We start from the raw sequence: 12733 nt of genomic DNA, 5'->3' as shown, positions 1-12733 counted from the left end.
TAACACAGAGAGAAGGCTGCAGGAGCCTTGTGAGTACAGACACCCTTAAGGATCCTTAGACAGTTAACCCCTTCTTAAGCTCTAAGGCAGGCCATACACACAGCAAATTTCTTTCCTACAACCATGGGCTGCAGGAAAAAAATTTGCACAATTCCCCCATCAACACAGACAGTGTCAGCTGTCTTCTTCTGGTGAGAGGGCAGGGGAAGCTGTCCCTGCTGGGAGAAGACAGTGATTATCGCTAGCGAGCAGATCCAGTAGGCTGATTGTAGCCACGTTAATTGATTGATCAACATGGTACATTCAGTCTGCCCATAAAAGGAGGGAAGCTGTCCCCGCTGTGAGAAGACAGTAATTATCGCTAATGGCTGCTATCGCAAGCCAATCCAGTAGGCTGGTTGTAGCCAAGTTGATCGATCGATGAACTTGGTACACTCAGCCTGCCCATTAATGTTTCAAATACTGACTGGGTCCTGGTGAACCGGCAAAGATTCAAACTGTGTATGGTCAGCCTAAGTCAGGACTGTCCATTACTTTACTAAGGGACATTGCTCTGTTCTGTAGTCACTTTGCTGCTGCTGTGAAGAAGTCTTTATCCGCCTTTTGCAAAGACAAGTTTCACTAGAAAAAGAAGTTAGAGTCCTCAGTGTGAATAGTTCAGTTTGGAAGTATCCCACTATATCCCTTATCCCAGTGGTCCTCAACCCTGGCCTACAGGGCCCACTAACAGGCCAGATTTGCAAGATAACTGAAATACATCCCAGGTGATATCATTTGCTGCTCAGTGATTGCAGTATTCTAGTCTGCATCTCCTCAAGGTAATACTTAAAATCTGGCCTGTTAGTGGGCCCTGAGGACCGGAGTTGAGGACCACTGCCTTACCCTATCCAAGTTCTCCAACAAACAACAAAAACAAACCCCTAGACATTGGTCATTGGAGTAAAGAGCGGAAGTGAGTGTGCACCTGGCTGTATGAATCTATTTTGTACCTGGCTGCAGAGCAAAAAAATGGGGAAGACCTGGGAAAAATACCAGTGGCTCCTGGGGGGGTAGCGCTAAATAAATTCACCTTTTGTTGCTTCTCCAGGGAGGCGTAGTATTTTGACCACCAATCTATGACATTTTCTGCAGATTCATCTGCTATTGTTCTCTTCTTCCTTTTCGTTGAGCGCCTGGTGGATCCTCTCACCAACTCCTGCACAGAGAAGAAAAAAGGGGAGAGTAAGAGGTGGCAAAATCATGTAAGAATTCCCTGTGCCATACATTATTCTCCAAACCCTACATATCCACCTCTTCAGACAATATATAATTAAACAGACTGTATACTAGTCTTAAAGAACTGTATAGGTTCAGCGTCACTGCCATGGGAATATTATGCAAGTTAGGGAATGCTTTCATTACAGTCTAATCACAAAACCAACAGCCTACTTTTTAAAATGAACTTATATTCAGATAAGGCAATTAAAGTGCAACAGAAAGGCTGAAAATGCTACTGTAACCACTTCAGCTCCGGAAGGTTTTACCCCCTTAATGACCAGGCCATTTTTTGCGATTCGGCTCTGCGTTGCTTTAACTGACAACTGCACGGTCGTGCAACGTTGTACCCAAATACAATTCATGTCCTTTTTTTCCCCACAAATAGAGCTTTCTTTTGGTGGTATTTCGATCGCCTCTGCGGTTTTTAGATTTTGCGCTATACAGTAAACAAAGGGCAACAATTTTGAAAAAAAAAAAAAAAAAACACAATATATTTTACTTTCTGCTATAAAACATTCCCAATAAAAAAAAATGTAAAAATCTAATTTTTTTTATCAGTTTAGGCCAATTTGTATTCTGCTACAAAAATCCTAAAAAGCAAAAGTTTGCGCAAAAGTTATAGCGTCTACAAACTACAGGATAGATTTATTTAACTTTTTATTTGTTTATTTTTTTACGAGTAATGGCGGCGATCTGCGATTTTTATCGGGACTGCGACATTGCGGCGGACAGATCAGATCCCTAACTGACATTTTTTGGAGACCAGTGACATTACTACAGTATGCTTTGTCTAGTGGAGTCCAAGCCTCGATGGGTCAGGGCTGTTTTGGCAGCAAAAGGGGGACCTACTCAACATTAGGTGGGTGCCATAATGTTATGGTGGGTGATCATAATGCTATTAAGAAAGAAAGCTACAAGCGGGCTTTAATATTATGTGAAAATTCAGAATGGGGAGGGGAACAGGGAATTGGGACTTTCCGATACCAACAAAAATATGAGTATAAACATTGTGCAAACAAATGTTATTTAAAAATACATAATTTTATTGGAAAAACCTTAACCACTTGCCGACCAGCCGCCGCAGATATGCAGGTCAGCAGGTTCCCGCGACGGCGCCTCGCGGGATCGATCATAGGGGCGCACGCCCGATCGCCAGCGGGGAAGGTGATCTGCGGGTCGGTGGCCGTGATTTGCGCCGGGCACCCGCGATTGCTCCCTGTGGAGACAGAACGGCGGTCTGCTGTTGTAAACACAGCAGACCGTTGTTCTGTCAGCAGTCAACACAGGGCTCCTGTGTTCCTGCTATTTAAGAACACAGGTTTCTGTGTTGATTCCATAAGCCCCCCCCCACATTTAGAAAGAACCCCCTAGGCATACATTTACCCTTTGATTGTCCCCGGTGTTAACCCCTTCCCTGCCAGTGTCATTAGTATAGTAACAGTGCATATTTTTAGCACTGATTACTGTAGTAATGTCACTGGTCCCCACAAAAGTGTCAAAAATGTCAGTCAGGTGTCCGATCTGCCCACCGCAATGTCGCAGTCCCACTAAAAATCGCTGATCGCTGCCATAACTAGTACTAGTAAAAATAAATAAATAAAAATGACATAAATCTTTCCCCTAGTTTGTAGACGCAATAACTTTTGCGCAAACCAATCAAAATACGCTTATTGTGATTTTTTTTTATCAAAAACATGTAGCAGAATACAAATTGGTCTAAAATGATAAAAAAAATAGATTTTTACATTTTTTTTTATGGGAATGTTTTACAGCAGAAAGTGAAAAATATTGTTTTTTTTTTCAGAATTGTCGCTCTTTTTTTGTTTATAGCGCAAAAAATAAAAATTGCAGAGGTGATCAAATACCACCAAAAGAAAGCTACATTTGTGGGGGAAAAAGGACATCAATCTTATTTGGTTACAGCGTCGCACGTCCGCGCAATTCTCAGTTAAAATAACGCAGTGACGAATCGCAAAAAATGGCCTGGTCATTAAGGGGGAAAATCTTCTGGTCAAGAAGTGGTTGAAAAAGCAGGGACAATAGCATACAACATAGAAGTACTTGGAAACACAGAAGCTAAAACATTTTTTGCACATTGTTTATACTCATATTTTTGTTTGTATGGGAAAGTCCCAATTACCCGTTCCCCTCCCCATTGTGGGTTTTTATATAGTAGTATTAGTAGTAGAGGGATTTGATTCCAGGTTGGCTTTGGAGTACAGGAACACATTGTACAAGTGGGCTTTAATAATAATTTTAGACAGCACGTTACAACCATGAAACGCGTAGAGCTGTCTTGGATGCAACGTTATAACTATTATGTGCCGATTATTTTCCTATGTATTGTAAACACATTTTAACCTTAACTTGTTATATATCGTTCATGTTGGTGCTAGTCCAGAGAGTCTAATAGGACATCATTGACATCATTATGTGCAATCGTATTATGTTATGATGTAACGGGCTGACTTATATGCTTTTATTAAATGTTATCAACTAGCAATGATGTATCAATGTCATTATGTTGTGATGTAACATATTTATGAATTAAATGTGATATTATATGTTTATACTGCGTTATTAATTTTTTATGTACATATATGTAATACTCATGTCAGCTCATTGATTGATTTATTTATATATTCTCTTTGATTGATTGCAGCTATGTGTTTCATATAAAGTCACGATTTCCTTTTGTTTTTATTTATCTTGTAGTAGGGATGGAGGAATATGACCCTACCCTGTCAATTCCTCAATCAAAATCCCAACCAATTCCCCCTCTTTCCCAACATTCCAATTCTTACATAAGTTCATTTTCACCTTGTACTATTTAATTTCAACCACAGATTGCAGCTAAAGATTACAGTCACCTGTTGCTTAGTGTCTTTCTTCAAGGGAGATTTAAAGGTGGCTGATGAGGTTTTTGGCTTAGGGCCAACTGGGCTTGGGCTCTTCTCTAGGCTTTCATGTGGCCCAGATGTGGGATCAAGAGGAGTAGTGTCCGATTCTAAAAGTGAATATGCAGCTGGATCTGGTGAAGGTGCAACAGGAGGAACCGGAGAAGGAGATGGAGTGGGTCCTGAAGGAGTTTCTTGGGCTGCGTGTGATTCGACCTCTACATAGATATGATCTCCTGGGTCTTGATGTGATGCATCCTGCTGTGGAGCTTCTGAAAGAAAAGATAAGTCCTTAAGCTTTAATATTATGATTCACCTGCACATTTCCATGCAGATCTGTCTGAAAAATTCATACAATTCAAGATCCAGATAAGCACAAGAAATTGGATATAGGATTCTCTGCAGAATGGATACACCTGCACAAATATATTTAAGCAGGTTAAAAAAGTTCATAGTTCTAATATTTGCGAAAGTGTAATCCGGTTTGCTTATCACTAATTTAGGGCATTGTGGTGGCTAAGTGTTTGGCACACCTCACAGCACTAGAATCCTGGATTTATTTTCTACCTGGGACACTAAGTGCATCACTTTTTTTTTTTTTGTACACACATGAGGTTTAAACATTTTTCATTTACTTGCAAGTCACTTGAGATTGGGGTAAATAATCCTTTGAGGTTTCTCTAGAGTTCCATGTCACTTACTGGTCCAGAAGGTGAGGTGGCTAGCAACAAGACAGTGTTACCCAGGATTGGATGATCAACCACCAGAGAGAGTGGCCTTGACTTGTCTCTATCAGTTGTGTATTGTTATTGGCCTTGTACACCAACATACTTTGCATCGTGTGCCAGTGACCTTCCACCGTTCCCCTTTGAGAAAAATGTACGTATGTGTTCATTTATCAAAGTAATTGTGCTCTCCCACCTCAAACCATTGTAGAGCCAGTAAATAGACTCATATTGATGGGAGTGGTGCCAAAGAATAGATGGATGATAACCATAAATAATTTATTGCCTACTGTTGAAAGATGGCTCCAGTGAGTTTAGATTTATCTGCATGACAGTAAAAGGGACATTGGATTGTAAGCTCTAACTGATCCCCTAAACTATTTAAGCCCACCCCCCCATGAGGTCAACCTGTGACGAAATGCGTAAGCCGTGGCTACGACAAGACAGCACGCATGCCTGCCGATCGGAGCCCGGAGTGACGCTTTCAGGCTGCTACAGTGGAAGCGGCAATAGTGTCTACATTTACAGTGCCTTGTGAAAGTATTCGGGACCCTTGAACTTTTCGATCTTTTGCCACATTTCAGGCTTCAAACATAAAGATATAAAACTGTAATTTTTTTGTGAAGAATCAACAAGTGGGACACAATCATGAAGTGGAACAAAATTTATTGGATATTTCAAACTTTTTTAACAATAAACAACTGAAAAATTGGGCGTGCAAAATTATTCAGCCCCCTTAAGTTAATACTTTGTAGCGCCACCTTTTGCTGCGATTACAGCTGTAAGTCGCTTGGGATATGTCTTTATCAGTTTTGCACATCGATAGACTGAAATTTTATCCCATTCCTCCTTGCAAAACAGCTTCAGCTCAGTGAGGTTGGATGGAGAGCATTTGTGAACAGCAGTTTTCAGTTCTTTCCACAGATTCTCGATTGGATTCAGGTCTGGACTTTGACTTGGCCATTCTAACACCTGGATATGTTTATTTGTGAACCATTCCATTGTAGATTTTGCTTTATGTTTTGGATCATTGTCTTGTTGGAAGACAAATCTCCGTCCCAGTGTCAGGTCTTTTGCAGACTCCATCAGGTTTTCTTCCAGAATGGTCCTGTATTTGGCTCCATCCATCTTCCCATCAATTTTAACCATCTTCCCTGTCCCTGCTGAAGAAAAGCAGGCCAAAACCATGATGCTGCCACCACCATGTTTGACAGTGGGGATGGTGTGTTCAGGGTGATGAGCTGTGTTGCTTTTACGCCAAACGTAACGTTTTGCATTGTTGCCAAAAAGTTCGATTTTGGTTTCATCTGACCAGAGCACCTCCTTCCACATGTTTGGTGTGTCTCCCAGGTGGCTTGTGGCAAATTTTAAATGACACTTCTTATGGATATCTTTAAGAAATGGCTTTCTTCTTGCCACTCTTCCATAAAGGCCAGATTTGTGCAGTATACGACTGATTGTTGTCCTATGGACAGAGTCTCCCACCTCAGCTGTAGATCTCTGCAGTTCATCCAGAGTGATCATGGGCCTCTTGGCTGCATCTCTGATCAGTCTTCTCCTTGTATGAGCTGAAAGTTTAGAGGGACGGCCAGGTCTTCGTAGATTTGCAGTGGTCTGATACTCCTTCCATTTCAATATTATCGCTTGCACAGTGCTCCTTGGGATGTTTAAAGCTTGGGAAATCTTTTTGTATCCAAATCCGGCTTTAAACTTCTCCACAACAGTATCTCGGACCTGCCTGGTGTGTTCCTTGTTCTTCATGATGCTCTCTGCGCTTTAAACGGACCTCTGAGACCATCACGGTGCAGGTGCATTTATACGGAAACTTGATTACACACAGGTGGATTCTATTTATCATCATTAGTCATTTAGGTCAACATTGGATCATTCAGAGATCCTCCCTGAACTTCTGGAGAGAGTTTGCTGCACTGAAAGTAAAGGGGCTGAATAATTTTGCACGCCCAATTTTTCAGTTAATTATTTGTTAACAAAGTTTGAAATATCCAATAAATTTTGTTCCACTTCATGATTGTGTCCCACTTGTTGTTGATTCTTCACAAAAAATTACAGTTTTATATCTTTATGTTTGAAGCCTGAAATGCGGCAAAAAGTCGCAAAGTTCAAGGGGGCCGAATACTTTCGCAAGGTGCTGTACATATATGGTATGTGTGCTCACCATTTCTGCCACATTGATGTGATTTTTTTTTAACATTTTAAGTGGTATGTCCATCAGGATATGTTTGTACCTGAAATCGTCTTTTTTAACAAAATCATTTTTTACATGCTTTACTATGGGCATGCAGTATATTTTTTTGACACACATGATATGTTGGTGTAATAAACCGGATGGTGGTCATGGGTGGAGTCCAGTTATTTATGGTCCAGAGGATGCATCCAAGCGTGTATGACCATCTATAACTTGATGGTCAACACCTTCTAGTAAGAGGCCCCTTTGTATGGTGTCACCTGGTGGTGGAGGTGCACTCTGACAGGAAGTGGGAACACGGAGACACTCAGACTTGCTTTATGGATGCTCACGGTGTCAATAATCATCACAAATTTTAATTTGGACTTTGTATATACTACATATTCGTTTTGCATTATATTTTTTTTGTTGTGGCTTAACAAATTTTTTTGTAATTTGACCTGCCTTATTATCATTTATATGTTAACTAGGCACTTAAAGTGTAAAGTATAAACCCTTACATATCGCCAGTAAAGTGACTGCTCTCAGGTGATACACAGAGACGAAACAAATCTTCCTACATACATTCATACCCCTTAAAATCTCCACATTTTGTAATTTTATAACCAAAAACGTAAATGCATTTTATTGAGATTTTATGTGATAGACCAACCCAAAGTGGAACATAATTGTGAAGTGGAAGGAAAATGATAAATAGTTTTCAAAAATGTATACAAATAAATATCTGAAAAGTGTGGCGTGCATTTGTATTCAGCCCTCTTTACTCTGATACCCCTAACTAAAACAAACAAGGCCTATTGCCTTCAGAAAATCACCTAATTAGTAAATAGAGTCCACCTGTGTGTAATTTAATCTCAATATAAATACAGCTGTTCTGAGAAGCCCTCAGAGCTTTGTTAGAGAATCTTAGTGAACAAACAGCATCATGAAAGGCAAGGAATACACCAAACAGGTCAGGGATAAAGTTGTGGAGAAGTTTAAAACAGGGTTAGGTTATAAAAAAATATCCCAAGCTTTGAACATCTCACGGAGCACTGTTCAATCCATCATCCAAAAATAGAAAGAGTATGGCACAACTGCAAACCTACCAAGACATGGCCGTCCACCTAAACTGACAGGCCGAACAAGGAGAGCATTCATCAGAGAAGCAGCCAAGAGGCCCATGGTAACTCTGGAGGAGCTGCAGAGATCCACAGCTTAGGTGTGAAAATCTGTCCCCAGGACACCTATTAGTCGTGCGCTCCACAAATCTGACTTTTATGGAAGAGTGGCAAGAGGAAAGCCATTGTTGATAGAAAGCCATAAGAAGTCCATTTGCAGTTTGCGAGAAGCCACGTGCGAGGACACAGCAAACATGTGGAAGAGGGTGCCCCGTTCAGATGAGACCAAAATTTTACTTTTTGGCCTAAAAGCAAAATGCTAAGTGTGGCGGAAAACTAGCACTGCACATCACCCTGAACACACCACCCCCACCATGAAACATGGTGGTGACAGCATCATATTGTGGGGATGTTTTTATTCAGTAGGGACAGAGAAGCTGGTCGGAGTTGATGGGAAGATGAATGGAGCCAAATACAGGGCAATCTTAGAAGAAAGCCTGTTAGAGTCCGCAAAAGACTTGAGACTGGGGAGGAGGTTCACCTTCCAGCAGGAAACGACCCTAAACATACAGCCAGAGCTACAATGGGTTGGTTTAGATCAAAGCATATTCATGTGTTAGAATTGCCCAGTCAAAGTCTAGACCTAAATCCAATTGAGAATCTGTGGAAAGACTTGAAAATTGCTGTTTACAGACACTCTCTATCCAATCTGACAGAGCTTGAGCTATTTTGCAAAGAAGGGCACCAGCGAGGCTGCCCATCCAGGGAGCCTTCGTCACATTCAGCCATAGCCCAGTGCCTGGACCTCTTCTCTACATAGCACAAGACCGCCGCCTAGGTTTGAAGTTGTCTATACACCACCTGGCTTCACTGCGAGGATTCTTCCTTGATACCACACAGGCTGATGCTGGATTTTACACATGTAAGTTGCTACAATAAAGTTACTGTTGTTATTTATCCTTTGTGACTTGGCGCCCTTGTTTTCTTCCTTATTTTGCAAAGAAGAACTGTCCAAAAATCTCACTCTCCAGATGTGCAAAGCTGGTAGAGACATCTCCAGCAGTGAAAGGTGGTTCTACAAAGTATTGACTCAGGGGGTGAATACAAATGCGCGCCACACTTTTCACATATTTATTTGTAAAAAATCTTGAAAACCATTTATCATTTTCCTTCCACTTCACAATTTTGTGCCACTTTGTGTTGGTCTATCACATAAAATCCAGATAAAATACATTTACCTTTTTGGTTATAATATGACATAATGTGGAACATTTCAAGGGGTATGAAGATGTTTTTAGGGCACTGTAAGTTGTACTTGTTTATCTGTAGCCATCTATCCCATGTATCCATTTGAAGTGCAGAATTTACACAAGATCTCTCAACTCTGAAAGGGGGGGGGGGGAGATGAAGTTACATCAGTGAGGAGAGCACTGTGAGAGCTGATTGGAGGGAATGGAAGAGTACACAGGAACAGAGCTAAGGCTGTCAATCTGCTGGAGGTCCCTCCCCTGTCACCATTTTCCTCTTGGTGTCAGGAAAAGTTGCCAGAAGTGACTCATGCTTATAGCAGAGGAACTAGGCAAAAATTACACTAGGCAGAAATGGATTGAGACAAGTACACACTATAGAGGGATATGCTTTGTTCATATTTCATATCTGAAGTTTACAACCACTTAAAGGCTTAATAGCTTACTGGCAGAACATTTCCAACTGTTTCTTCAGTCTTCGGTGAAAGACTTTAAATTCTGTGGCATACATTACTTGAGAATGTCAGCATGAAGAGAAGATAAAATAAAAAAATGTCTTCAAAAAGAAGCATGCTGGATAAATAATCAATGTATAACCTATACTTATAGCATGGTATACCTAGTGGTAAAAATATAATTCTGAACATATGCATTAAAAGCCCAATTACTGTTGGTAAAAGACCTAAACTATATTCTAACGGTCTCACCAGAGTCAGGTGGAGGTGTGGCCCCTTCTACTTCCTTTATTGAGGATGGCCCCACCTCAGGAGGTTTATACAAGAACTGCTTCAAACAATTGATCATGTGTGTTCCAACAAGTGTGCTCCGGCCAAACGCTCTCCAGTCCACCACGCAGATACTTAAGGGAGGATGTAACACTTCATTTTCTGGCAGTTCCTATTAGGGAAATGAATAATTACAATAGTTCATTTGTATCGCTTGGAATATAAAAAAAAAATTGGGACCCCTAGTAGGTTTAAAACAGAAAAAACAGCTCTGTCTACAATACCCACCTCCTCTCTGGTGCTGCCCCAAGGACTAATTGCATTCCACCACTAAATATTCATTGTCTTTTAACCACTTGCCGACCGCCGCACGACTATTTACTGCGGCGGTCAGCCTCTCACAGGCAGAGCGACGTAGTACTACGTCGCTAGCCTGTAAGGGTCTAGGGAGCGAGCGCGCGCCCCCTGAGGCGCGCTCCCGCGCGGTCACGGACCCCCCCCCCGCGCATGTGACCGGCGGACCCAATGACGTCGATCGTCGGTGCAGAGGGAGAAAGGCAGGCAGCTGATGTAAACAAGCCGCCTGTCATTCTCCCCTGTGTAGAAACAGTGATCATACGGTTCTACTATGTAGGACCGTTGATCACTGTTCCTACACCTCAAGCCACAGCCAATCACAGTTAGAATCACGCCCCTAGGGACACACACCACCCCTCCCTCTCAAAAAAAAGTTAACCCCTTCACTGCCAGTGTAATTTTACAGTAACAGTGCATATGTATAGCACTGATTACTGTAGAAATGTCACTGGTAACCCCAAAAGTGTCAAAAATATTAGTCAAGGGTCCGATCTGTCCGCCGCAATGTCGCAGTACCGCAAAAAAAAAAAAAATTGCAGATTGCCGCCATTACGTGTTAAAAAAAAAAACAACAAAAATGACAAAAATCTTTCCGTTTGTTAGTAAACGCGATAACTTTTGCGCAAACCAATCAAAATATGCTTTTTGCGATTTTTTTTACCAAACATATGTAGCATAAAACAAATTGGCCGAAAATGTTACAAAATTTAGATTTTTACATTTTTTTGGGGGGGAATTTCATATAAAAAAATTTGAAAAATATTGTTATTTTTGCAAAATTGACGCTCTTTTTTTGTTTATAGCGCATGATCAAAAAATCGCACAGGTGATCAAATACCACCAAAAGAAAGCTCCATTTGTGGGAAAAAAAGGACATCAATTTCGTTTAGGTACAGCGTCGCACGACCGTGCAATTGTCCGTTAAAGTCACGCAGTGCCGAATCGCAAAATAGGCCCTGGTCAGGAAGGGGGTAAAATCTTCCGGGGCTTAAGAAGTTAAGCTAAATGATGTGATAGATCATTCAAGCTGAAAGACTGAGGAAATCCTGTAAGTGCAGGATGTCATGCACCCACCCCCTAAGGCAGTGATGGTGAACTTTAGCACCCCAGATGTTTTGGAACTACATTTCCCATGATGCTCAACTATACTGCAGAGTACAGGAGCATCATGGGAAATATAGTCCCAAAACATCTGGGGTGCCAAGGTTCGCCATCACTGCCCTAAGGCATCCTGTATTTACATTAAATTATACAACAATCATCATGTAGGCATCAATTAGAAACACCCACGTAGACAGTTCTCTGATGTTTTGGGAGTGACTAGGTGGAAACTCTGGGACTTTGACAATGAACCTGGACACTGTCACATGTAAAATGTCTACTATACATAAAAAAGCGTTAAATCCATTTGAGTAAGTATAATCTCAAGGTATTGATTAAAATTTTACTATGTAAGGGAGTGGTTTGTGTTGTTTAGAGGGCTTTGGGTTACAAGAGGAAGGAAGCAGATCCAATACCGTTCCCCATAACCTCCTGAAATGGTAAATCTGCTTCTCCAAGCTGTTTCACCTGTAAACAGGTGCTTGTGAGGTGCCATTGAATGTATATACTGCGCATGCATGGTGTGTTGGTTGGCACAGCGCAGTGGCTTTATGACGTGACGCGTGGTGCGTTAATTGGTTTGGCGCCGTGGCGTCACGACGTGCCATGCATGCGCGGTTTGAGTTGTTTGTCGGACATTTTAAGAGGGCAGAACTCCCATATAAACAGGAAATAATCATGTCAGTGCCTATACAGCCTCTGAAGAAGCCGGGGCCCATGGCAAATCTGGGCAGCCTGCGTTAGGGCTGGACTCTGTTTTAGTGTGCTGAGTGCTCAGTAAAGCTGCATTAACTGTTCCTGGTCTGAAATTACATAAAGGGGTGCATGATGGTACATGGCGCATCAGAAGAACAGGGCCTGTAAAGCACACATGGGGTATGGAGGAAGACCACTGCAAAGGGTTAACTTGGGAGAAGAGTTGATGCAGGAGAGTAGTTTCCACAAGCAACCAAGAACTGTTGGGAATGTATGGTAAAGGTGACAGGTCCTCCATTAGTGATGGGGTCGGTGTTCTGGCTCCCTCTGTAGCGGTCAGCTCCCCCAAAGTACCTGGGACTGAACCCGCGGTATGGAGCCCCATATACGTAGCTGCATGGTACGGGAGAGAAAAGGAGTTC

The 12733-nt window shown here is 41.7% G+C and overlaps 1 protein-coding gene across 1 annotated transcript in view; it reads right to left on the bottom strand.

Moving 5' to 3' along the window:
- Positions 1-12733, bottom strand: part of FER1L6 (fer-1 like family member 6) — a gene marked incomplete at its 5' end in the record, with an annotated part of 316530 nt that overhangs the window by 101486 nt on the left and 202311 nt on the right. Inside the window, 3 exons of the mRNA XM_082257934.1 lie at positions 1070-1195; positions 4128-4426; positions 10140-10329. Of these exons, the coding sequence (XP_082114060.1) occupies positions 1070-1195; positions 4128-4426; positions 10140-10329 (615 nt within the window). The remainder of the gene's footprint in view (positions 1-1069; positions 1196-4127; positions 4427-10139; positions 10330-12733) is intronic.

The sequence above is a fragment of the Pelophylax lessonae genome (genome assembly GCF_965119305.1).
Source record: "Pelophylax lessonae genome assembly, chromosome: 5".
In the NCBI taxonomy this organism is placed as follows: domain Eukaryota; kingdom Metazoa; phylum Chordata; class Amphibia; order Anura; family Ranidae; genus Pelophylax; species Pelophylax lessonae.
The sequence above is the reverse complement of the archived record's forward strand: the minus strand, read 5'-3'. Positions and strand labels throughout refer to the sequence as shown.